This window comes from Spermophilus citellus, assembly GCF_964194105.1.
Source record: "Spermophilus citellus genome assembly, chromosome: 8".
Classification (NCBI taxonomy): Eukaryota; Metazoa; Chordata; class Mammalia; order Rodentia; family Sciuridae; genus Spermophilus; species Spermophilus citellus.
The window spans coordinates 139,558,025-139,585,191 of NC_138189.1; the positions used below are offsets into that span (position 1 = coordinate 139,558,025).

The 27,167-nt window shown below is 36.3% G+C and overlaps 1 protein-coding gene across 14 annotated transcripts in view; it reads left to right on the plus strand.

Moving 5' to 3' along the window:
* ELF2 (E74 like ETS transcription factor 2) overlaps positions 1-27,167 on the plus strand; it is a 102,736-nt gene that overhangs the window by 41,167 nt on the left and 34,402 nt on the right. For 8 of the 14 annotated variants that reach the window (XM_081303008.1, XM_081302997.1, XM_081303011.1 and 5 more), the window contains one exon: positions 3,908-4,073. The exons of 4 other annotated variants lie outside the window; for them this stretch is intronic. In XM_081303008.1, the coding sequence (XP_081159134.1) occupies positions 3,908-4,073 (166 nt within the window). Of the gene's footprint in view, positions 1-3,907; positions 4,074-11,213; positions 11,317-27,167 lie in introns of those variants that run through there. 2 more of the 14 variants (XM_081303002.1, XM_081303004.1) reach the window with 1 other exon arrangement.

The following is a 27,167-nucleotide window of genomic DNA, read 5'->3' on the forward strand; positions in this document are numbered from 1 at the left end:
AAAATTGTTGAGTTTTATGGTTCTGTGAACCAAGCTAGAAATACTTAAGTGCTACTTTATGTGAAGTGTATACTGTTGAGGAGGATGTAAATGTTGGCTAAGACTTTTGCTCTCAGATATCCTGCTATTTAGTCAAGGAGTTGGATATGTAAATAATTATAATATAGTACAATGAACAATGATGATATTAGGTAAACAACTTGTTCTAAAAGTATTTGGATGAAAAATTGATTCAGAGTGGGGATTACAGCAACTCCCTGCAATAGATGAAAAGTTTCAGTAGCTGAAAAAGATCTGGATAGATGCAGAGACTACAAAATAACTTGAGCAGAAGTCATGGAAAGGTTCATGTTTAAAAATTAGAGGCAATGCTTATAATCAAACAGCTTCTTTAATGTAGGAAGTAAGATTGTAAAGGTAGTGAATTAGTCTTCTGGGGCTGCTGTAATGAAGTACTATAAGATGTATGGGTTAAATAACAAACATTTATCACTTTAACAGTTCTGAAGGCTAGAATTTTGAAATCAGTGTGTTGGCTGATTTGATTCCTTCTAAGGGGTGCAAGTGCAGATTTCTTTGCCTCTCCCCTAGTTTCTAGTTTAATCATCCGTTGGCCTGTAGGTGGTGTTCTCTCTATACCTCTACATCATTTTCCCTTCACTTGTGTTTGCCACTGTCCAAATTTCCCTTCTTATAAGGAAAGGTATAGTCAGATTGGATTAGGGCTTATCCTGTATCATCATAACTTGATCATCTGCAAAGACCCTATTTCCATAAAGGACATATTTGTAGCTATTAGGGGTTGGGACTTGAGCTCTTTTTAGGGAGACACAACTCAACCCACAATAGATGGGGTGAGGGTTATATTCCAAAGAGTTAAAGCCATTGATTAGTACATTAACCTTGACTTTTAGATAAATGGGGGAGTCATCAAAGCTTTTTCTTTGTGCAGAGAAGTAACAGGAGCAAACAGATTTGAAGACTATTGTTACAATATAATAACAGTCAACACTATATACTTTGTGGTAGATGCTGTGCTAAGTATTTTGTACATATTTTAGACTCTGAAATATGAATATTATAATTTCCTTTTTAAATATGAAAAAACTGAGGTTTAGAGATGAACAGAGTGGGTGAAAGGAAGAGGGAGAGATGCTAATCATTTGTTCCATTTAGACATGTTAAGCTTGAAGCGTTGGCTAAATATTCCTGTAGTGATGGTAAGTTGGTAGTTTGGAATTTGGTGGTTCTGAGCCAGGCATGGTGGTACATTGCTTGTGTACTTAGATACTTGGGAGTCTGAGGCTGGAGGATAATGAGTTCAAGCCCAGCCTGAGCACAACATAGCCCTGACTAAAAAAAAAGAATCTGAGTTTGGGTGATAGGTTAAAATGGAGGATAAATTCTCAGTAGTAATCAGCATAGAGATGCTGTTTGAAATCATAAGAATGGGGCTCTCCTGAGGACGTAGGCTAAGTAAAATAGAATGGAGTATATAAGATAAATATTTACATTTTAAGAATAATTTTAGAAAAAGCCCACTATATAAATAAATAAATAAATAAATAAATAAATAAATAAATGGGGAAAAAAAGGAAAAAGCCCATTATTCAAGTTAATAGAAATTACCAGCACTTTAGAATAACTGAGTGTTCCCCTCTCTTATATCCCATCTTTGCCCCCAGAGGTGCCATTATCCTGACTTACGTATTATTGTTTTAGTTTTATTTATAGTTATCATATATGAAGATATTCCTAAACAATACTTATTTTTTGGGAAAAAAAAAGATGCACCCAGCTGACTTAGGAAAGGGCAGTATTATTTTAAGCTTTCTAGGAGGGGACAGGTGGAATAGTCCAATAGCAAATTCCCTGAGTTTCATGAGCTCCTCAGATAATCAGTGGCATTATCATGAGTTAGTTCTTGGAGGGCCTAAGGCACATCCTAGTCTGGTGTCCAGCAGTGCTAGAGTATGAACTGGTAGAGCAAAGAGAATGTGGTTCTCAGGCTGGGGATGTATCTCAATTGGTAGAGTGCTTGTCTCCCATGCACAAGGCCCTGGGTTCAATCCCCAGCACCATCAAAAAAAAAAAAAAAAAAAAAGAAAAGAAAAGAATGTGGTTCTCCATTTTTTTTTCTCTAAGCTGGGTGGTCTTCTTTCAACACTTTGGAGAAGATCAAAGCAGACCACATTTTGGGGGTGAAATGAGTATTCTCATCTGATTGAGATAGGAGTCAAGGTGGAGTGAGTAGGTACATCGGAGTAAGCCAGGTATGGATAAAACGCTGGGATAGGCTTACTTGGGTATTCTGGACTTAGGAATGTCCATGGTTACTTTGACAATGACAGCTCATCATGCTGTCTCAGGAGTCACATTGCTACCAGATGGACTGGTTGCGTAGCGGACATCCTGGGATCTCTCTTTATAATCTTCCTGAAGATTCCTGCTGTCTTAATATCCTGTACCCCAAATTATCTTCCTTTAAAAAAAGTTTATTCTCTTTTTTAATGGGATGTAGTCATCAGTTGCATCTAGAGAAAGGATGCAAGGAAGGTAGATATTTTGAGGTCTGTCGTGTCTAAGAAAATATTTTTGTCTTATTTTCATAAGACAGTTTGGGTGAAGAATTCTAGATTGGAAATAATTTGCCTTCATAATTTTTAAGAAATCACTTCATTATCATCTTCCTTCTGATATGACTATTGAGAAGTCTGTGTTCTGCTTCTTTGTTTGTAACCTGTATTTTTTTTCTAGAATTCTATAGAAACTTCTTTTTGTCCTCAATATTATGATATGTCACAGTAATATGCCTCAGTGTACCTACTTCTCTTAATTTTTTTCTCCTAGATTGTTGGTGAGTTTTATCAAATGGGCAGCTCATATTCTTTATCTCTAGAATTTTTTTCTTGATTTATTTCTTAGATTTCTTTTCAAACCTTTTTTTGTTCATCTAGCTGTCCTTTCTTCCTCTCTACCATTCATCCATTTCCTTTTTCTGTAACACTAGTTACTCAGATTTTGGACCTCCTTGGATCCTCTAATAATTGCTGTCTTGTCTTTACTTTCGGTTGCTTTATCTTTTTATCAATTGCTCCTGGAGGGTGCTTCAATTTTATCTTCCCAGCCTCTATCTTTTCCCTCTCCCTAGAGGCTTTCCTTGAATGTCTAGTAAAGTTTGTCTGTCTGCTCATGATTAAAAGCAGGAGAGTAAAAAGAGGATTGGAAACTGGTTTAGGTGTGGTCTGATACCTGCAAATGTGCCTCTTGTATCTCAAAGATTCTCTTTGTTTTTCCCTGTCCACAAAGTCAGTCTTTGACTCACTGAGATGAAGGAGAGCTGGTCACCTAGCAGTCATGACGGAAGAGGGCTGGGTCTAGGGACCAAAGTGCTTTCCCATCAACTTCTGTGGAATCTTCCTTATTTTATCCCCTACTGTTTCCCTATAACCTGTTGCCTCTCCATTTCCAGGAGCAGTTGGTGTCCCAGTTTATTTTGTTATCAGCCTGTGATTTGGATTCGGCTTTCCTGGGTTGGCTAAACCTTCTTGTGCTCATCCATGTGCTTTTAGTCCTGTAAGATTTTGTTGCTCTTATCTCTTCTTTTTGTGAGTTTAGGCGAAAAATAAAGTCTTATACTGCAGTTTTAGTGGGCTTTCATGAGAGAGTGAAATTATATGCACATTTTTAATATATCATCTTAATCCTTAAGCTCGGGTTATTTAAAATGTTTTTGTCTCTTGAGATTTAAAAAGATTAAAGTTAGCCTTTCCATCTCTTTTTTTTTTTCATTCATATTTATGATACACAAACTCATTGTGTGGGACTGTATGAACTCAAGGATTTGTAAGTGAATCCAGAATTTATGAATAAAAAAGTTGATTGTTTTTTAAATTTGCTCTTGTAGGAAAGTGAAAAGGTTTCTGAATACCCAGCAGTGATTGTGGAGCCAGTGCCAAGTGCCAGATTAGAGCAGGGCTATGCAGCCCAGGTTCTGGTTTATGATGATGAGACTTATATGATGCAAGATGTGGCAGAAGAACAAGAAGTTGAGACCGAGAATGTGGAAACAGGTAGACATCTCACAAAATGTTCATTATTTATACTTTTCTTATTTTGTAAGCTTCAAGATTACTATTGCCAAATGAATCTTATTGAAGGACCTCTTTTAATACTACTTAGAATAGCTTAGAAACCAGTGAAACATCTCTGTTTAGGGGAATTTATGTAGAAAATAGAGTTCTACATTGTGATTCTTTGAGATAAAATAGTCTCATTGTAGAGTTTGCAGACAAAATTACAGCTCCATAAGCAAAATTGTTTTATTATTTTTTTCTGGGAATGAAAATACTCAACTAGTTGTTATTTACTTACAGAAGTCAATAGACTAGTGTATGAGAGTAACTTTTTTAATTAAAAAAATTAATATGATAGTCTCATTCTATAACTGATTAAGAGTCTTTGACTCAATGTTGATGGAGCAGTGTGAATTTTTTTCCTGTTAGGTCAAAAATATCTTTGTAATGGTCTGTCAGGTTCCTCTTTTTGTCTTCTTACAAATCTTGGTATCCATCTGTGTGGTAAAATAACTATATATATAACTTGAGATTAATGCGTATAATTCTTGGAGAATTATTTTTATTTTTACCATGACCAAATAATAGGGTATTTTCTTAGAAGGATTGTAGTAACTATTACATAATAATAAACATGAAAATTTATTTTAAACCAACTGTTATTGTTGAAAAAGAAACCTTACACTTGATTTACTACCCTAGTGAAATTTTAGAATATTTAGATACGTTTCTGTTAATGTAGCAAACTCTTATGATTAAAAGTATTTGATGTTTTTCTGCTCTGTGAGGCCCAATAGCAATCCCTAGGACTGCTAATTTTTCCTGCTTAAAGTTATTCTCCCTCTTGTTTTATTTTTTGATGAGCTGACAGTTTGAGATAAAATGGTCTCTACGTTACCTTGCTCTTAAATTACCTTGCTCTTCAGAGCACTGATTATGACTGTTGCTAGCTTGCTGCTGGTGAAGTGCTAATCAGATCATTTTATCAAAACAAGGAGCCACACTCTGCATACAACCTTCATGACTACACCTGAGTGGGACCTGATTTACAGAAAAAAAACGATAGGTAGTACAGCTAAAGAGTATTATATAAAATGATATTTTGGAGTAAAATTAAAAAAAATAAAGACTGATTTTGTTAACAAATTGGAAACTTAGAGAGAGAGAGAGAGAACTACTGTGCCAAATTTGCATAAGTAGATAAATGTTTATATTAAAATCCCAGAGCATAGCTGGGAATGGTGGCGCATGCCTGTAATCCCCGTGGCGTGGGAGGCTGAGGCAGGAGAATCTCAAACCCAGCCTCAGTTCAAAGCCAGCCTTAGCAAAAGCAAAGTGTTGAGCAACTCAGTGAGACCCTACCTTTAAATAAAGTACAAAATAGGGCTGTGGATGTGGCTCAGTGGTTGAGTGCCCCTGAGTTCAAACCCTGGTACCCCACTTACACATTTAAAAAAAAATCTTCGAGCGTTTTAGACAAATGTTTAGTCGCATCCCCCCCCAAAAAAAAAAAAGAGTAGAGTCTGACTGTGCTGTCCAGGCTAACTTTGAACTCCTGGGCTCAAGTGATCCTCCTGCCTCAGCCTCCCAAGTAACTAGAGCTAAACATTATTCCAGCCACTGGAGAGGCACAAGTACTTTCCACTGTGTTTGACTCCAGATATTATTAACTGTAAGCTGACTGTAAATGTTTAATTGACTTAAATTAATTCAGGTTAAAAACACTTTTTAATAGAAAGTGAATGTAGGGCTGGGGATGTGGCTCAAGCGGTAGTGCGCTCACCTTGCATGCGTGCGGCCCGGGTTCGAGCCTCAGCACCACATACCAACAAAGATGTTGTGTCCGCCGAGAACTAAAAAAAAATAAATATTAAAAATTCTCTCTCTCTCTCTCTCTCTCTTTAAAAAAAAGAAAGAAAGTGAATGTAAACCACTTAAGGGATTTAATTTTGTTAGTCTTCTTGAAATGAGGGTGATGATGTCATTTACAGGGTAGAGGGAGTGATTACGATATTTAAAAGGAAGATATGGGAAATCTGGGTCAGAGAACAGTTTTGTGATTTTTTTTTTTAAGAAGTAGTTGTTTAATACTTCATAATTTTTTTTTTAGATTTATTTTTCTTTTATGCTAGAAAGGATGAAAGTACTTCAGAAGTTCATCTTATACATTTAATTCCATTCTGGCTCATGAATTTTAATGTAACTTTATGAAGATTATTAATAGTCATAGATTAGTTTTTAAATCAGCAAATCTGGGCTTAATTTTGTTTCTATTAAAGAGTCACATTTGTAAATGAATCAAAATCTGAATAAATTTTCATTCTTCTGATATCTAGATCATACATGAATGGGTAAATGTTGTTGTTACTTACTCTAATGTATGTTGGCCATTTAGATAATGAATTGGGATCAAGTTAATTTCTCATGACAATAAAAATTTTATAACTTAAATTCAAAATATGTGTAGGTTTTAGAGAAGAAACTGGGAAGAAAAGGAAAGGAATATTTATAAGATGGCAGTTCTTATTTGATGAATTGGGGTAATTGAGATCTGACCTCTAAGAAACACTTCCTGAAATCCTTCTACTATAATTTAGGTTATATCAGTCTAAAAAGTGTTCGCAGTTATATTTATAAACCTGATGTTACAGTTCACTATATGTTCACATTGAAGTTTTTCTTTTATTCCTGTATACACATACATGTATGTTCATACCATAAACAGTGTTCTCATTGTTATTCAGGTAGGGGTACTAAAATTATATAATGACTGGCATCTAGCCATCTTCATTATTTTGTGTATAAAAGTGTTTCACATTTTGTTAATGGTAATTATGGGCTATTTTGCTGCTGCCACCCCTGACCCCCACCGTATTTTTTTTTTTTTTGGTGGGGGGGCAGAGCTGAGGATTGATCCAGGGCCTTGTGCATGCTGGCCAAAATTTTACCACTGAGCTATATCACCATTTTTTTTCTTCTCATAGATTAAAAGTTTATTTTTTCCCTCAAATCACTTATGTGTAATACTAATGATCTCTTAAACTTTATAGGAAAAAACAAATAATTTGAAATTTAAAAAATAGGTATATTCATCTAAACCTTTAAGAAATTATTTGTCATGACAGATTTAGATTAGTAATCATCAGAGCTTCTGAGGAATGATTGTGAAATATGAAGGGGGATCGTGACTCTGACAGCCCTGAAATAACTTCGCCAGAGACTGTAGACTCTACTGGTTCAGGGCCTGTTTGTAGATGAATGTGATGAGTGTTGGGAGGAGAGGAGTTTCTTGGATTCTCTACAGAGAGTTGAAAATGCAGGTTTTCATGTTCACATTATTAAAAATTACATAAATATAGATATAAGTTTAATTGAATCTCAAGAGTTAGTAATTAAGCATATAAGGAAGTAGAAAGACTTGCAAGGTTTGGAGTAGAAAGTACTATGGAATTAGTATCTGAGTGGCTATAGGATGAATGGTAGGGGAAACTATGAGGTAGGAAAAGTAGCTATTGTCAGATGAGTTGAGAAATAGTAAAACAAGGTAGCAGTAATAGGAACAGGAGAGACTTATATAAACAGTATGACTGTGAAGATTTAACAGTACTTGACATAACAGGTAAAGGAGGGGCCATAGTCAGCAACAGTATTTCTCTATTCTTTGACCAGAAGTGATGGCGATGTTATGTAGGGATTTGAGGAGTGCAAAACTGTTTGGGAAGCAAGTAAGTTTGTTAATAGTCATTTTGATTGTGAGTTGAAACAGAACATATAAGAAGGAATATTTAGATAATTAAAGATATATAAAGTGTGTAGTCAGGGTCCCATGACAAAAGAGCTGCCATATTCAAGTTAATATAATTTATGGACTATTTTAATAAAGGACTAGTTAAGAACATATGGGTAAGCTTAGGGTGATCAGAAGAGAGACAGCATTCCTCCATAGCTAGAAGGAGCAGCTGTTTCTGTCCTTTGGCTCAAGGGTTCAGGGGATGGAAGGACTGACTACTAGAATCAGAAGTAGCAGCTCTGGAGAAAACTCACCTTGGGAGATTCTGAAACCTTCATCAAAGGACACAGCTAGTTGGAGGGCAGTACCACACAAAGGGAACCTGGGATTAAGTGCCCTGATTTTCATTCTCCTCCTTCTCTGTAACCCCTGGCCAGAGCACTCCACTAACCAAAGCATTTCTGAAGCCACATGAGCCTTGTACATGAAGTCAATCTCCTGGGATAGAGAAATGTGGATAGTAGACCAGGAGGGACAAATGGAAGCTAATACAACTGAAACTTAGCAAAGTAAGGTCCAGGAGAGACTGATTTGGGCTTATCATTTGAAGCTGTGAGAAATAAATGAGATCTCCAAGAGAAGAGGTACTGAAGAGAGTTACCTATGGGAAGATACTTAGATTCTGTATTTGTCTCTGTGATAGAGAACAAGAGGACAGAGAATTAATTAATTAATCTTAGGGATGCTTCCCCCCTAAGCATCCCCACCTTAGGTACCAGAGATGGAACCCAGGGCCTCATACATGCTGGGTAAGCACTCTACCACTGAGCCACATCCCCAGCCCATGGGAATGCTTGTATTTTGGAGAACAGGAAGAAGAGTCAAAGAGTAATCAAATATAGAAAATATAGAAAATCTTGGGTAACTATTTCTGAGTTTGATTCCCCTCCCAACCCACCCTCCCACCTTTTAAGTAACTTTCTTCAGTAGGAAAGGGAAGAATATTATTGATTCTGGTTAGATAGTTCCAGGTTTAGATTTGTCACTTAATTGGCAGCTTTTAAACTTTTCAGAGTGTTTCTCTGTCATAAAATAGGAATTCGAGGTTGTGAGGATTCCATAAAATAAATACTTGAAACACAGTGCTTGTGACGTAAAAGTTCCCTTGCCTTGATTCCTGCCTTTCTGTGTGCCTTAAACACAGAACATTTGTTTAACTTTGTTTACATCTCTGTTGTCTTTCCCCCTTTCCTCTTACTTCCACGTTTTAAAAAGGCAAACACTTTATGCCTTTCCTCTATACTTTTTCCTTATCATTCATCCCTTAAGTTATTGTGCTCTGGCATCTACACTTATTTTCCTTAAGCACTTTGTTTACCAATTTTCAAAGGCCACTCCTTTGCCAAATTCAGTGGTTCAAGGAAAAATCCAGAAGTAGATGCTTCATCATAATCTGGCCTTCTTATCTGTAGAAACACTGTAGCCTCCTGGCTCTTTTCCTTACCGCCTCTGGCATGGACTGTGCTATTTATTTATGCTTTAGTTTCCTTTATTCATAACATGCTCTGGTATCATCTTGATCTGCTCAGCTGTGTGAAACTTTCCACAACTATTGTGGCCTACATTAAACATTCTCTTTTCTTATTGTTATGCCATCTGGATTTAGGTACTTATATTTTTCTTGCATATACTCTTTTGTTTTCCCTGTGAGTATATAAGCACCATGAAGATGAAGGTCATATTTTTTTTTCTATTTGAATATAGTGTTGAACATTGAACATATAATAGCTAGTTAGGCAATACTGAAAAATTGAATCCCTCCCGAATTTGATACTAGGGATTAAACCCAGGGATGCTCAACCACTGAGCCACATCTCCAGCCCTTTTTAATTTTTATTTTGAGACAGTGTCTCTCTAAATTGCAGAGCTTGCAATCCTCCTTCCTCAGCCTGAGCCACTGGGATTACAGGCGTGTGCCACCATCCACTGACCTGTAAAATCTTAAACATATTTTCTTTTTTGTAAATATGCTAAATATTGAGTGCCCTAAGTTATTTAAAATGTTAAAGGGTAGTCTTAACAAAAGTCTTAACAAAAGATGGCTATACCAATATAGCCATCTAATGTATTATGTCAAAGCCATAATGTTGCTTTTGTCTCATAATGTTGTATTTAGATGAGCTCTTATATCATAATCGTAGTTGGTTTTAATCATTCTTGCTTATACTAAGTTTGATTTTTCTTCTTATCATAAAAGCAATATATGCTCAGTGGAAAAACTGGAGAGTATTACAAACTGAAAATCATCGCCCATGATCTTACCAATAAGGAGATGATGACTTTTTTGTTTCCAAATGACTTTAATTTGGTATGGTCATGTTTCAGGGTTTTTTTTTTTTTTTTTTTTTTTGTGTGTGTGTGTGTGTGTGTTTGTGTTTGTGTGTGTGTGTGTGGTGGGGGTTGGTTGTTGATATAAGGTCTTGCTGTTTGCCCAGACTGACCCTAATTCTCGCCTCAAGTGATCCTCCTGTCCTCAGCTTCCTGAGTAGTGGAGATTATAGAGCAGGCCATAGATCACCATGCCCAGCTGATCACTGCTTATTTTTAATATTTTTAACATTTCTTTCTATTCTTCTTGTAAATGTATATTATGAACATAATTACTCTGTATTATATAATACAAGTAGACTTACTCTCTTTACTAATAAACCTTGTTAGCAAAGAAGTTCTTAAATTCTTGCTTCTCTCTTCTGATCTATAGAGATAGGACTTTGCTTTTTTTCCTCCCGTTTTTTATTAGTGCATTATAATTATACATAATAATTATATTAATTATTACATGTTTGTACATGCACACAGTAAAACAATATGATGTGGTCTGTATTATGGCCCTCTCCCCTCTTCCTCCCCTCTTTTCTCTCCATGGTTCCCTTCTTCCACTCTATTATCTCCTAGGACTTTTTTTTTGCACGGCTGGAGATTGAACCCAGGGCCTCACACATGCTAGGCAAGTGCTCCTAAGTTGTTCTTATAGTTAATGATCAAGAAAGCTTAAAAACAAAAAATAAAACAAAACAATAACAAAAACTTATTTAATAACAAGGAAAAATTGTATTTAAAGGTTAGTTGAAAAGACAGATGAATAAGAATTTTAACATAATCCAATAAAAAATCAATGCTTTTTTTTAACAAATGAAAGTTTTGGTTTTTAAAATGTGGTTTTAAAAAAATAAAAAGATTTATCAATTGAATATTAAGAAGCCCAATTTCTTTCTTAAAGAATCTCAGGAATCCTAGTTTGACTTAATGATAAGCTGTGAGTGATAACATTTATATTTGTTATACCATCAGAAATCCTCCCTGTGGCACAAAAGGACTCTTTTAATTAGAAAATATTGTTGCCACAGGGAGGTAGAAGATCGACATGAAAAACTGGGGATCTGAAAAGGAGCCCCTACCCTAGGATTACCTGAAGGTGAAACAGATTGAGCCAGAAGGAAGACAATGCTGGTAGGTTGGTTTTAATTTTTTCAGAATGTTTACAGTTTAACATTTAATTAAAATTTCTTCATCTACCTATAGTACTTTTTTGTTTAAAGGGCGACAATAATACCTCCTTAAGGAGGGAGATATAATAAAATAGTGTTTTCCTTCATAAACGGGTTGCTATTTGAGTCACCCCTCACCTTGCTCCTAATAATTGCTTCTTTTCTAGATAAAGGTGTAGAGCAACTTCATACATCTCTTTCTTTGGAAGCTGCTACTGACTAAACATCTTCAAGTCTTTCTTTTTTCCTTTTTCCTTTTGTTATTTTCTCTTCTCATCTAGACAGTTTTCTAAATTTATTTTTAAAGTTTTCTTCCAGTTATCTGTTTTCTTTTTTTTAACATTTTTTTTTGGTTGATGAACCTTTATTTTATTTATTTATGTGCGGTGCTGAGAATTGAACCCAGTGCCTCACACATACTAGGCAAGTGAACTACCGCTGAGCCCCAGGTCCAGCCCTAGGTACCTGTTTTCTTGATTTAGCCACAGATTTTCTTTTATTTTAAAATTTTATCTATCTATCTATTTATTTATTAAAGTGGTGCAGAGGATTGAACCCAGTGCCTCACACATGCCAGGGCAAGTGCTCTACCACTGAGCTACAATGTACCCCAAGCCTAGCCATAGATTTTCTGAAATGGCAAAATGTGAACCGTGAGTGTATTGAGTTTTCATTCTAGAATAGTTTGAATTATACTTGTACTGTGATTTAAGTCAGTTAGAAAGCAATATTGGAAAAAATTTTTTAATATTTTTAATAACCGAATTTCATTTAGTCTAAGATGCCAACAATGGTAAGAAACATTATTTTTGTATCACTAAAAGAGAAAGAAACTGCCAATTATACATTCTAAGAGACCATCGATTATAAGATACATCCTGGTTTCAGACATGGCAAAATTTAAAAAAAAATGTGCATCTTAGAATTAATGAAATAGGATATCATGGAATTATGAGTTTTCTCCCAAACTCTCATTTACTTGGAATTAGACATCAAAACATCTGGCTTCTGAAAATGGGTATGAGTTGCTGTATGGAAATCCTAATGTGTGCTGAGAAAGCACTCTAAATTCTTTATTGTCTTTTTTAAAAATATTTTTTAGATGTTGATGTATTTATTATATTCATTTATTTATATGTGGTGCTTAGAATTAAACCCAGTGTCTTACACATGAGGCAAGCACTCTACCACTGAACCACAACTCCAGCCCCTATTGTCTTTTTTTTTTTTAATATTTTTTTTTAGTTGTTGAGCGACTTTGATTTTTTTTATTTATCTATATGAGATACTGAGAATTGAACCCAGTGCCTCACGCATGCTAGGCAAGTGCTCTTCCACTAAGCTACAACTCCAGTTCCCCTTTATTGTCTTCTAAGAGAGAATATTTAAAATAAATAATTTAACTACATTGTTTAAAAGCATACAAACTAACAATAAGGTATTAGATTGTGGAGAGAGAGATTTTTTTTTTCCTCTACTGGGGATTGAACCTAGTGGTATTCTACCACTGAGTTTACACATCCCTGGGTTTCCCTTCCCTTTTAATTTTGAGACAGTCTTGCTAAATTGCCCAGGCTGGACTCACTGGGATTACAGATGTGTGCCAGTACTACCAGCTGAGATAGAAGAGTAAAAAGTACTTTAATATGACATATTTACTTCAAAAATAGTTTCATTCAGGTTGAGTGTCACTTTTCAATGGGATTCTGTGGTCTAAAAAGAAAATGAAATAGAGTCATAGTAGGTACCATGAGCAAAATTACATATGAAAGAGCTGTGCTTTGAGCCTGTACAATTAAATGTAAATAAAAATGCTTTATAAGCCAGGTACGATGGTGGTGCACACCTGTAATCCCAGCGGCTTGGGAGGCTGAGGTAGAAGAATCTTGAGTTCAAAGCCAGCCTCAGCAAAAGCAAGATGCTGAGTAATTCAGTGAGACCCTGTCTCTAAATAAAATACAAAATAGGGCTGGAGATGTGGCTCAGTGGTCAAGTGCCCCTGAGTACCTGGGTACCCTCCCCCCTAAAAAAAGACAACAAGGGCTTTATGATGGAACCTTTTTTTAAAAAAAGTAATATACAATATACAGTGTTTAAAACAGGAAAAGAGCTGTGAAAGACTCAGTGCCCATGTACCTACTCCCAAAATTCATTAAACATTGGAGGAGTATTAGTTTGAATTCCTTTTGTGTAACCTGATCTAATATATTCCTCTTTACTTTTTCCTTAAGATACCTACTATCCTGTTTTGATATTAATAGAAATATGAAAATCCCAGATAAGTGAGCTTTAAAATTGCTAAAAAAGAAATTACCTTTCAGTTCAACAAGTTTTGGAAGGGGGTGGCATATTAGGTACCAGTTTATACTTTTATAAGGATTTAGATAGGTAGTGATTTACATCCAAATCTCTGAAGCAAGGCAATTGTTCCAAGATAGAGAGGGAGTTGATTTAAAGCATGAACTAGACTGCCGCTCAGTAGAGATATGAGAAAGAATTCAGGTGTAAGTTACATATATAAACCATATTTCTTTTTATGACCTGTGTCAATTTTGAGATCCTGTTTATAAATAACGTCATACTATGGCAGCATGAATTAGCTTATGACATGGGTATCAGGTCACTTTCTTAATTAGAAGCATGTTTCATGAAATTGAAGATCTGGCTTTTTTAGTACCCACATTTAATCTTTAGTTAGCTGTATTTCATGGTATATACAAACATTTCATCTTTGGATAGCTTTTTCTGATTACAACAGGAATCAGGCAAGAACATATGGCACAATTATTGTGTTGTTTTGGGGAAGGATTGGGACCTCAAAATGTGCTCTACTGATGGTCAGTGGTATTTTGATACCTGAAGAGTCTTATTAGTTTTACTATTTTTTTTTTTTAATTTTTTATTGGTTGTTCACAACATTACAAAGCTCTTGACATATCATATTTCATACATTAGATTGAAGTGGGTTATGAACCCCCAATTTTACCCCAAATGCAGATTGCAGAATCACATCGGTTACACATCCACAATTTTACATAATGCCCTATTAGTAATTGTTGTATTCTGCTACCTTTCCTATCCCCTACTATCCCCCCTCCCCTCCCCTCCCAACTTCTCTCTCTACCCCATCTACTGTAGTTCATTTCTCTCCTTGTCTATTTTCCCATTCCCCTCACAACCTCTTATATGTAATTTTGTATAGCAATGAGGGTCTCCCTCCATTTCCATGCAATTTCCCTTTTCTCTCCCTTTCCCTCCCATCTCATGTCTCTGTTTAAAGTTAATCTTTTCTTCCTGCTCTCCCTCCCTACTCTGTTCATAGTTGCTCTCATTATATCAAAGAAGACATTTGGTATTTGTTTTTTAGGGATTGGCTAGCTTCACTAAGCATAATCTGCTCTAGTGCCATCCATTTCCCTGAAAATTCTATGATTTTGTCATTTTTTATTGCTGCATAGTACTCCATTGTGTATAGATGCCACATTTTTTTTATCCATTCATCTATTGAAGGGCATCTGGGTTGGTTCCACAGTCTAGCTATTGTGAATTGTGCTGCTATGAACATCGATGTGGCAGTATCCCTGTAGCATGCTTTTTTAAGGTCTTCAGGGAATAGTCCGAGAAGGGCAATAGCTGGGTCAAATGGTGGTTCCATTCCCAGCTTTCCCAGGAATCTCCAAACTGCTTTCCAAATTGGCCGCACCAATTTGCAGTCCCACCAGCAATGTACAAGTGTACCCTTTTCTCCACATCCTGGCCAGCACTTGTTGTTGTTTGACTTCATAGTGGCTGCCAATCTTACTGGGGTGAGATGGTATCTTAGTGTGGTTTTGATTTGCATTTCTCTGACTGCTAGAGATGGAGAGCATTTTTTCATGTACTTGTTGATTGATTGTATATCCTCCTCTGAGAAGTGTCTGTTCAGGTCCTTGGCCCATTTGTTGATTGGGTTATTTGTTATCTTATTGTCTAATTTTTTGAGTTCTTTGTATACTCTGGATATTAGGGCTCTATCTGAGGTGTGAGGAGTAAAAATTTGTTCCCAGGATGTAGGCTCCCTATTTACCTCTCTTATTGTTTCTTTTGCTGAGAAAAAACTTTTAAGTTTAATTAAGTCCCATTTGTTGATTCTAGTTGTTAACTCTTGTGCTATGGGTGTCCTATTAAGGAATTTGGAGCCCGACCCCACAATCTGTAGGTCGGAGCCAACTTTTTCTTCTATCAGACGCAGAGTTTCTGATTTGATATCAAGCTCCTTGATCCATTTTGAGTTAACTTTTGTGCATGGCGAGAGAAAGGGATTCAGTTTCATTTTGTTGCATATGGATTTCCAGTTTTCCCAACACCATTTGTTAAAGATGCTATCCTTCCTCCATTGCATGCTTATAGCCCCTTTATCAAATATAAGATAGTTGTAGCTTTGTGGATTAGTCTCTGTGTCCTCTATTTTATACCATTGGTCCACCCGTCTGTTTTGGTACCAGTACCATGCTGTTTTTGTCACTATTGCTCTGTAATATAGTTTGAAATCTGGTATTGCTATACCGCCTGATTCATACTTTCTGCTTAGAATTGCTTTTGCTATTCTGGGTCTTTTATTTTTCCATATGAATTTCATGATTGCTTTATCTATTTCTACAAGAAATGCCGTTGGGATTTTGATTGGCATTGCATTAAATCTATAGAGAACTTTTGGTAATATCGCCATTTTGATGATGTTAGTTCTGCCTATTGAGATTGGTTAGCTTTTTCTTCTGTTATGCTAGTGGCACAGGCGTTACTTAGCTTTGACTATAAATTCTTCAAACTTTAAATATTTTCTTTGAGTTGATATAGCTAGTACATGCTCACATCAAAGATAGCAATGTTTTCCAAGATGATTTACATATATCATTAACTGTTAGACAAAAATGGAATCTTTGGGCTAAGCATGGTGCCACATGCCTGTACTCCCAACTACTAGGAAGGCAAAGGCACAAGGATCACAATTTAGCAAGGCCCTAAGCAACTTAGCGACATCCTGTCTCAAAACAGAAAGGAGTGGGGATGTAGCTTAGTAGTTAAGCACCCCTGTATTCAATTTCCAGTACCAAAAGGGGGGGGGGCGGTGGGGGGGGATGTAGCTCAGTGGTAGAGAACTTGCCTAGCAAGCAAGAGGCCCTGGTTTTAATCTTCAGCACCACAAAGAAAACAAACAAACAACTAGAATTATTGATTCAATAAATTAGAAAATTTGGGGTGAATTAAATAGATTTATTTATAGCAAGACTTTTTAGAGGTTTTCATATGCAAATGTGAATTGTGATTTTTAAAGACAAGGTATGCCTTTTTTAGAGACTCTCTTAAGACTAAGTCTTACAGATTAGTTTTCTGTCCTTAGAGTAATACTACTTAGTGCCAGTGTACTGCAGGCATAAGTAGACAATAGGGCTGATGATTCTCCTTTATAATAAACTGCACATATTTAGCTGTTTAACTTCTTTTTTAAGTTTTTCACTTCTTAATGCTGCTTTTCTCATTGCCTAGTAGTGTATCCCCCACTGCCTGCCCAGATTTAGATTTTGTAAGTTTGTATATGAGAGAGAGTTAAATACTGTGTATTAGGATTACTGGCCAGACCCTAAATGATCTTTTTTTTTTTTTTTTAAAGAGAGAGAGAGAGAACTTTTCAACATTTATTTTTTAGTTTTCGGTGGACAGAACATCTTTTATTTTTATGTGGTGCTGAGGATCGAACCCAGCGCCCCACGCATGCCAGGCGAGCACGTTACCGCTTGAGCCACATCCCCAGCCCCCTAAATGATCTTACATTAGTGATCAGAATTAAGTTTTGGACCAAGAAACTACTGCCATTAGCTTCCCTTTATTTATTTACTTATTTACGTAGTGCTGGAGAGCAAACCCTCATGTGTGCCTCATGCGTGCTAGGTGAGCATTCTACCACAGAGCCGAGCCCCCTGCTTTTCCTTTTCGAAGTTGCTGAAACATCTTGAAAAAAGTAAAGTTAGAAGTGTACATAGGTTGGTTATCTGTGGGGATGATGCTTCTTTATGATCCTCTCCTTAAGGTCTATGTGGGCTTTTTCAGAGAGAGAACACGATACCTGTGACAGAAGGTTTTTTCCATTAAGTAAAGAAGAGGTGCTATGGTGCTTCTTTTTTCCACCACTGCCATCAGCACTACTGTAACAGTTCTTGGAAAGTGGGCAGGAAGCATGCTTACTCTACTATGGTTGTTAAAACTTAAGTTTCAGTATGAACGTTTCCATCCCACTCTTTTGTGTCTTCTGGCATCTTCCTTAAGCAGCCAGTTTCTCAGTTCTTTGATCTTATTTTCTACCGGCAGACGTTTACCTGTTTGATAAAGCTAAGCCTGTTCTCAGAGCTGGGTGGTTTGTTGCCTTCTGTCTGCCATCCTCAACTTGTCTTGCTATTTTGGGAATCCTTTTTTAGTCAATTTATGTCATTTTTACAAAGATTTTAAAAATACAGAAACAGGAGCGAATTTCAGGGGTAATCTAGTCCATTTCTTAAAAGGCGCCAGAGCTAGTTAGCAGTGGAACTAGTCCAGAAACCCTGGTCTTCTGATTCCCAGGACAGGCTCTTTCTGTTCTAAAGCACTGCTGAAAGATTCTTTATTCTTTACTTTTCAGTAGGCCTCCATAAAACAAGTATTAATAGTGTTGTGAATTTGTTTTTCCTACCAGATACTAAAACAGAATCATGTCCCCTTTCTACTTTTTTTTTTAATATTTATTTTTTAGGTGTAGATGGACACAACACAATGCCTTTATTTTTATGTGGTGCTGAGGATCAAATCTGGGTCCCACCCGTGCTAGGTGAGCACTCTACTGCTGAGCCACAATCCCAGCCCCACTTTCTACTTTTTTTTTTTTTTAAAGAGAGAGTGAGAGAGGAGAGTGAGAGAGGAGAGAGAGAGAGAGAGAGAGAGAGAGAATTTTTTTTTTTTAATATTTATTTTTTAGTTCTCGGCAGACACAACATCTTTGGTATGTGGTGCTGAGGATCGAACCCGGGCTGCACGCATGCCAGGTGAGCGCGCTACCGCTTGAGCCACATCCCCAGCCCCCCACTTTCTACTTTTAATCTTTATGTCACCTTGAGGAAATCAGTTAGTTTTTCTTAGTATGAATTTTTTTTATCTCCAAAATGGGAAGTATCATTACCTTTTACTGTTGTGAAAATTAATAAAAAATATGTTTAGCATGGTGTTGACATTAGAAAAACTTCATCCATTCTTCATGCTGCTGCTAGCATAAGCTTTTGAAAACACAATTATCATTTTCCTTCATAAAGCCCTGTTATTAATTATTAGGACATAACTGGATAAAATGAAATGCCTTAGAAAGGTATGCTGTTGCTGGGCATGTAGAATGTGTGCTTAGCATGTGTGAGACCCTCAGTTTAATTTCCAGTGTGTGTGTGCATGTGTGCACACATGTGCCGTGCACATGCACACACACACACACACACACACACACACACATATACACACTCAGATCAGAGAAAGACATAAGACTTTGATACACTACCATATTATATTCACCTTTCCTTTTTCAGCTCTTATCACTTCTTTTTGTGTGTGTGATTCACTAACTTCCAAAACTTTCTAAGACTTACATTTACTAAAAATATAGCCCCTCCCACTTTTATCTGGTTAGTTTTTCAAATCTGTGGTCAGATATCTCTAGGAAGAGTTTCTTGATCCTTTCATGATTGATCAGTTTAATTATGGGAGTCTTATGTCTGCCTGTAGTGTTATATTTGGTAGGTGTGTCATATTACCTTTCCAAAATTCAAATTTGAATTTAGAATACCTAAATGTTTCTGATGAGATTAAGGAACTTAGGAGAATTCTGTTTATCTGCTGAGAGATGCTTTTATTTAATTCCTCTATAATGTGAAAAATTCCCAGTTGAATGGTAAGATGTCTCTGTCACTTTTAATTATGGTTTTCAACTATTGATTATTATTACTTTTAATGCTGTTTTTTGATTTTTAAAAAAACATTTTTTTAAGTTGTCGATGGACACAATACCTTTATTTTATGTGTTTGTATGTGGTGCTGGGGATTGAGCCCAGTGACTCATGCATGCCAGGTAAGCGCTCTGCCACTGAGCTATAACCCCGGCCCCTTGTTTTTTGATTTTAATGGAACTTTTTAAACCCAAATGGGTTCAGAGGGGACAGCAGGAGGTGGGGTGGATATGAACATCTTTCTGCCAAAAGGCTTCTTCAGATTCTTAAAGGAGCTCATTACCCAGAGGAGATCAAGAAACTTTGAACGTATATTTTGCCTGTTAATATTTGAGGGTTTTTTCAGTCTTTTTGTATCATGAGCCTCTTTGGCCATAGGGCAAAGCCTATGAACCTTATTTCAGAATAACATTTTAAAATATAAAGTAAAGTACCTAGCAGTATAAGGGAGTCAAATAATGGATAGTTATCAAACTATTTTAAATTGTGATATCAGTGAATGTGCTGCTTATTCCCTTAAGTAAAGCGGCCCAATGGCAGATCTCATATGCTGCTGTAGTTTCGAGTAGGATGACCATAACTATTTTGAGATATCTCTAACAAATGTAATAGAGTGTGAAAATATCTGTGGTTTTTATTGATCATAAGATTGTAGGTATGTTCAAACTACTGTGGTTTGTATTTTTATTTAAAATTTAAGTACTAGCTGAATATGATGGTGTCTGCCTGTCATCCTAGCAACTTGGGAAGGCAGCAGCAGGAGTATTGCAAGTTTGAGGCCAGCCTCAGCAACTTACTGAGGCCCTAAGCAATTTAGTGAGACCTTGTCTCAAAATTAAAAAATAAAAGGGCTGGGATTGTGGTTCAATACTTGGTACTGAAGGGACCAAAAAAAAAAAAAGAAAGAAACTGTTGAAATTAAAGTGCTAAATAAAGTGCTAAATTTCATTAGAAGCTGAAAGCTTGTTTTCTGGTCTCATCCATTTGTTATTTTAATTGTCATCTACTTTTTCACAATTCTTTCTTGCTGTGTTCTGCCCTGCTTCTGTTCTCCTTTCTCTAATAATCCATAGTAGGGATCTGACATCTATATTAAATGTATCACATACTAAGTACAGTTTTATGATACCTGCTGGTTTTTAAGGGGGTAAAAAAGCTTTTTATATGTAATGGTAGTTTTCTATGTTTTTTAATTGATAGACTTCATATAATTTCTTTAACCATTTGAATATTTAGTATTTCTTTAAAGGTCCATTCAATATTTTGTGACTTCTTTGTTGGTTTGAAATTTCATTTATCTTCATAGCATAAATTTCTGTGGCCAGTGGTTTTCTAACTTGAGCTCACATTAGACTTATTTGGAGGACTTGTGTAAAGATTGCTGGTCCATAATTCATTCATTCATTCATTTATTTTGAGATGAGGTCTGAGTGTGTTGCCCAGGCTGGTCTTGAACTTTCGGTTCAAGCCATTTCCTCAGCCTCCCTAGTATCTGGGACTATAAGTTCATGGCACTCTCCCCCGGCTTGACCAAAATTTCTGATTCAGAGGGTCTGTAGTGGGACTTGAAAATCTGCATTTCTAACAAGTCCCCAGATGACACTTGATGCTGTTGGCTTAAGGATCTGTCTTTAGAAATTATTACCCTAGTCTATTGGGAATGGCATCACCAAAAGAGCTTCTGACACTGTGAAAACCCAGTTACCACTGCAGGTGCTTGCTGTATTCTGATAGCCACTAAAGCTTTTTTTTTTTAATACTTTTTTTTTTAGTTGTTGATGGACTTTATTTTATTCATTTATTTATATGCGGTTCTGAGACTCAAACCCAGTGCCTCATACATGTGAAGTAAGTGCTCTACCACTGAGCCACAACCCCAGCCCTAAAGCTTATTATTGAGGGGTAAAAGGACAGTAAAGTTCTTTCAGGTATATGAGAGGACAAAATACATTACTACTTTCAATTAATTCATCGATAAATTTTCATTGAATACCTGCTGTGTGTCAGGTACTATTTTAGGCATGAGGCTATAGTGGTAGACAAGAAAGAATCTCTGTATTTATACTTAGAATCTAGTGAATAAAAAAATTGTAAGTTCATCATACTATTTAAAATTGCTTTTTCATAAATCAGATTACATAACTCCTGAAAATTTTCTTTGGAGTTAATATTTGGAATTAAGTAATATGGTTAAACTCATGCGTCCACTGTTTCTTTCCATATAATATCTGTTAGGTAGAGTTGAGATTTACAGACTTAACATTATTGCTTCTGTGGTAGTCACATTTAAATTTCATCAGGAGGACATAGCTGACAGCCTTTGAGTCTAGGGGCGGAGGAGCAAGTCAAATGGAATTTAAGCATTCCTAAATCTTACAATTTTTCTCCACAATTTTCTATTGGTGTATTATAGTTGAACATAATGGTGGGATTTGTTGTTACATATTTCTACATGCACACACTATAACAATAGAAATTAGCCAGTATCACTCCTCAGCTCTTCCCCCCGTCTCCCCATTTCTCACCCCTTGGTCCCTTTCCACTACTGATCTCCCTTTGATTTTTAAGAGATCCATTTCCACCTTTCTTTTTCTTTTTCTTCTCTAACTTCTACATAAGAGAGAAAATAGGATCCTTGACCTTCTGAGTTTACTTATTTTGCTTAACATAATGGTTTCTAGTTCCATCAATTTTCCTGCAAGTGCCATAATTTCATTTTACTTTATAAATGAGTAAAACTCCATTGTGTATATATACCACATTTTCTTTATCCATCTATCTATTGATGGACACCTAGGCTGGTTCCATAGTTGGGAGATCGTAAATTGTGCTGCTAGGTATGCATGTCTCACTGTGGTAGGATAACTTTAATTTTTCAGAATAAATACCAAGGAATGGCATAGCTGGGTTATATGGTGGTTCCATGTGTATCTTTAGAGGGGCCTCCATACTGATTTTCATAGTGGTTATACTAATTTACAGTCCCACTATAGTGTTAAACTGTTCCTTTTTCTCCATATTCTCTCCAGCATTTATTATTTATATTTTTGATGACTACCATTCTAACTGGTATGAGATGAAATCTCAGTATAGTTTTGATTTGCATTTCCCTAATTGCTAATGTTGTTGAACTTTTTTTTATGTATTTGTTGGCCATTTGTATTTCTTCTTCTGATAAGCATCTGTGTAATTCATTTGCCCATTTGTTAATTGAGTTATTTGATTTTTTTGATGTAAATTTTTAAGTTCTTTATAGATATTTGATATTAATTCTCTTTCAGAAGAGTAGCTAGCAAAGATTTTCTCCCATCTGTGGGCTCTCTCTTCACATTCCTAATTGTTTGCTATGCTGGGCAGAAGCTTTATTAATTTGATGCTGTCCCATTTATTAACTCTTGGCATTATTTCCTGAACGTTAGGACTTCTATTGAGAAAGTCATTGCCTGTGCTAAAAGCTGGAGTGTTGACCTTATTATTTCTTTTAGGAATTGCATAGTTTCTTATCTAATTCTGAGGTCTTTGATCCATTTTGAGTTGACTTTTGTGCAAGGTAAGAGATAACCTACATATGGATAACCGGTTGTCCCAACACCGTTTGTCTAAAAGGCTGTCTTTCCTCCAGTGTTTTGGCATCTTTGTCAAGGATATCAAGACGACTGTAGATGTGTGTGTGTGTGAGTTTTTCTCTGTGTCTTTTATTCTGTGCTGTTGGTTTATAAGTTTGTTTTTATGCCAAACTATGCATTTTTTTGTCACTATAGCTCTGTAGTGTAATTTGAAGTCAGGTGTGATGCCTCCAGCATCGCTTCTTTTGGCTTAAAATTGCTTTGGCTATTCTGGACCTTTTATTCTTTCAAATGAAATTTAGGACTTCTTTTTCAAATCATATAATTTTATAATTTTTTTGGAGGGGTGGGTACTGGGGATTGAAGTCAGGGGCACTTGACCACTGAGCCCTGTTTTGTATTTTATTTAGAGATAGGGTCTCACTGAGTTGTTTAGAGCCTTGCTTTTGCTGAGTCTGGCTTTGAACTCACAATCCTCCTGTCTCAGCCTCCCAACCCGCTGGAGTTACAGGTGTACGCTACCTTGCCCAGCTCAAAAATTTTTTTTTTTAAAGAGAGAGTGAGAGAGGGGAGAGAGAGAGAGAGAGAGAGAATTTTTTTAATATTTATTTTTTAGTTCTTGGCGGACACAACATCTTTGTTTGTATGTGGTGCTGAGGATCGAACCCAGGCCGCACGCATGCCAGGTGAGCGCGCTACCGCTTGAGCCACATCCCCAGCCCCCAGCTCAAATTTTTTAACACAAGGAAATAATACCATCAAAAATTGGAGTGGGCTGGATGTGGTGGTGCACAACTGTAATTCCATTGACTTGGGAGGCTGAGGCAGGAGGATTGCAAGTTCAAGGCCAGTCTCAGCAATTTAAGGAGACCTTGTCTCAAAGTAAATATAAAAAGGACTGAGGATATACTCAGTGGTAAAGTGCCCCTGGGTTTAATTCCCTGTACTAAAACACACACACACACACCAACAAACAAACAAACAAACAAACAAACAAAAACCCTCCAACTTAGAGTGATCCTCCCACCCCATTCATGGAAAAACCAGGGTACAGCACTAAGAACTTAACCTGTTTGCAATGTTACTTATGAAGTGGAAGTGGGATTAGGAGGTGAAGTAGGACTAACTTTGACTTTTTTATAATTTACATGTCTAATCCCTGTCCCCCTTACCCACTGAGTGTAGTAAGAGAAGACAGTATATAGTTCAGGGCTGGGAATGTGGCCTAGTAGAAGTGCACTTGCCTAGCACACATGAGATCTTGGGTTCAACCCCTATCACTGACCCCCACCCCAGTATAATATATATATATATCCTTTTCCTTCCATTATATACTATTAAGATAGAATATCCTTTTCCTTCCATTATATACTATTAAGATAGACTATCAAATATTATGTTCTTTGTAAAATAGAACTTTTTAAAAAATTATAAAAGAACTTCTGTATTCTCCAGGTTTTAGGTTGTGTTTGGTTGTAATGGAATTTTTTGCTTTTTTTAACTTTGTAAATCAGCTAAAATACATAGACTACTTAAGAAGAAAAAGTAATTAATTTTAAAAAAAATTTAACTAAAATACTTTTCATATGTTTTATTTTAGACTGGGTGGTGATAATATGTAGTTATTTTTCAGGACTTATTTAAGAATATATTCAAATAAAAATAAGAATATATTCAAACAGCCTGTAATCCCAGTGCTCAGGAGGCTGAGGCAGGAGGATCACAAGTTGAAAGCCAGCCATAACGAGGCACTAAGCAGCTCAGTGAGATCTTGTCTCTTAAAAAAAAAAAAAAAAATAGGGCTCGGGATGTGGCTTAGTGGTCCAGTGCCTTCATTCCTCAGTTACCCCCTTCCCTCCAAAAAAGGAATATATTTAAACAAAATAGGATTATTTGTTAGCATTTTAGAGAGATTTTCTTGTTACTAGATGAGTTTGCAAGAGATCACTCTAGAATGTTTTATATCAAAAAGAAAAGATTTAGTTCTTTAGAGAGCAAAAATATACTGCTTATTGTGCATTATGTTTGAGAAAACTTTTAGGAAGATCTGAATTCTTATTTTCTTTCCATATTACATTTTTAAAATGCAAATTATCAGAAAATAAAGTCAAGATTTAGAATAATTACTTGGAATTAAAAAAAATCTTTTTGGGCTGGGGATGTGGCTCAAGCGGTAGCGCGCTCGCCTGGCATGCGTGCGGCCCGGGTTCGATCCTCAGCACCACATACAAACAAAGATGTTGTGTCCGCCGAGAACTAAGAAAAAATAAATAAATATTAAAATTCTCTCTCTCTCTCTCTCTCTGTCCCCCTCTCTCTCACTCTCTCTTTAAAAAAAAAATCTTTTGAAGAAGAAACCAGGGATCTAGTTTGAGATGAAAAATTAAAAGGTAGTAATTTCTTTTTGAGACATTTGCTTTCTTGAATAAACTATGCTTTTTCTTTTTATCTTTATAGACTTTGGTCTACAGTTAGTATCTATTTAGATTTACAACACTAAGTGTCAGTCATCTGGTTTGGAAAACAAGGTTGGCAGCATCACATTTGCTTTTGATTCATTGCTAACATTATGTGGCACTCTTAAGAGTGCTAGTCATCTACAGAGGCAAGAAACACAAATGATTTTGCCTAGGCTTTATCTGCAGGCCTGTGTGTTCTGGGAAGAGAGGCCTCCATGAAAAAAGGCAGAATTTTTGGTGAGCCATCTTCTTGGAAATAAAAGCAAAGGCAGGAGCCAGTGCGTTCAGCTTTCTGTCTCACAAAGGGAGATGCCATTGTAATATCATATAACCCTATGTTCAATTTTGTTGTCTTCTGTTTCTCTAGTAATTAGTAGCAGGTGCTTTAACAAAAAGAATTCCTATATACTTGTTTTTGGAGATCATAAGAAATGGGGAGGCTAATGAGAGACTCTAGTTAGTTCTGCAGCTAGTCTGAGGGAAAACAATTCCGAAACACAGAATAGCTGGAAGGAAAAGAAAGGCTGAATTCTTGTGTTTGTCAAAGGAAGGAAAAGACTCTGAGTAGCTGCCCTGGATCTGAGACTATTAGTGGGACTACTTGAGACTGCTTGTGATGTACATAGCACTGTGTTTTGTGTGGACTAGAAAAGAAATTAGATAGGGCCCCTGCTGTAAAGGAGCTTGCTCTCTTGTGGGGAAAATATATAAGGAAACAATTCTACATAATGTTTAATAAAATCAGTGTTGTAAGAGTGAGAAAGGAGAGAGAGCTGTTAGTTGTTCTAATGGAAATTTCATATTTGAGCTGAGCTTGGGAGGATGATAAAATGCATTTGGGAAGCAAAGACTTTTCTGGTTTTATTTTCCCCTCCCTCTCCTAGGCCATTACCAAATCATGCCAGTTTATTTGTAAGTGGAATAATGATTCTTTAGCCTGTTCTTATTGCACAAATTCAGGAGTTTTTAACACAGTCATCAAGAACCTGAAAAATTTGGCCTCTCTCATTTAACTAGAAACAGCAATAGAAAATAGAAACAAAAGCAAAAACAAAACAAACAAAAAACCCCCACCAATATCCTAACATGTAAGGTTTTTTTTTTTTTTTTTTTTTTTTTTTGTATTGCCAGGAATAGTCCTGAAGGCTGTACATATTAACACATTTCACACTCTCTGCGACTTAAGGCCAGATAATGTTTCCAAGGCTAAACAGCTATTTCAGGTGTAGAAGCAGGGGTTTAAACTCAGGCGCCTAGTAGGACTTCAGAGCCCAGGCCCAAGCATTGTACACTAATGAATTATAACCTGTCCCTCCCTCCCCTTACTGCTGTCTCTACCCATGAATCCAGACTTTTAACCTCCATTGGACTTTCCTGTATACCATTTTCATTCCAGAAAAAAATTCATTTTTTAGTTTCTAACTCCTGGTTATCCTTAGTTTGAATGTCAGCTTCTGAATGGGGTTGGGGGCAGGCCTTAACTGATAACTATCACTTTTATCATAGCCCCATTTTTTTTTTTTTTTTGGTTAGCACCTGCCACAACTTGTGATATATTAGATACCCACATATAGTAGTAAATACATTTCAAAAAGTTCAGTTCTTATAAAAACTGGCATTATTGTGAATTTAATGAAATGACCCGAGTAATTCTGCGCAGAGAAGGAGGTCTCCTCTGTGTGTTGGGGGTGGAATGGGGGTAGTAGGTTTCAGGATTCAGACTAAGTTCTCTCAGGTCTGTCCAAGTCTGACTGTGGTTTGGTGCCACCTGGTGGAAGTTATGTCCTCATG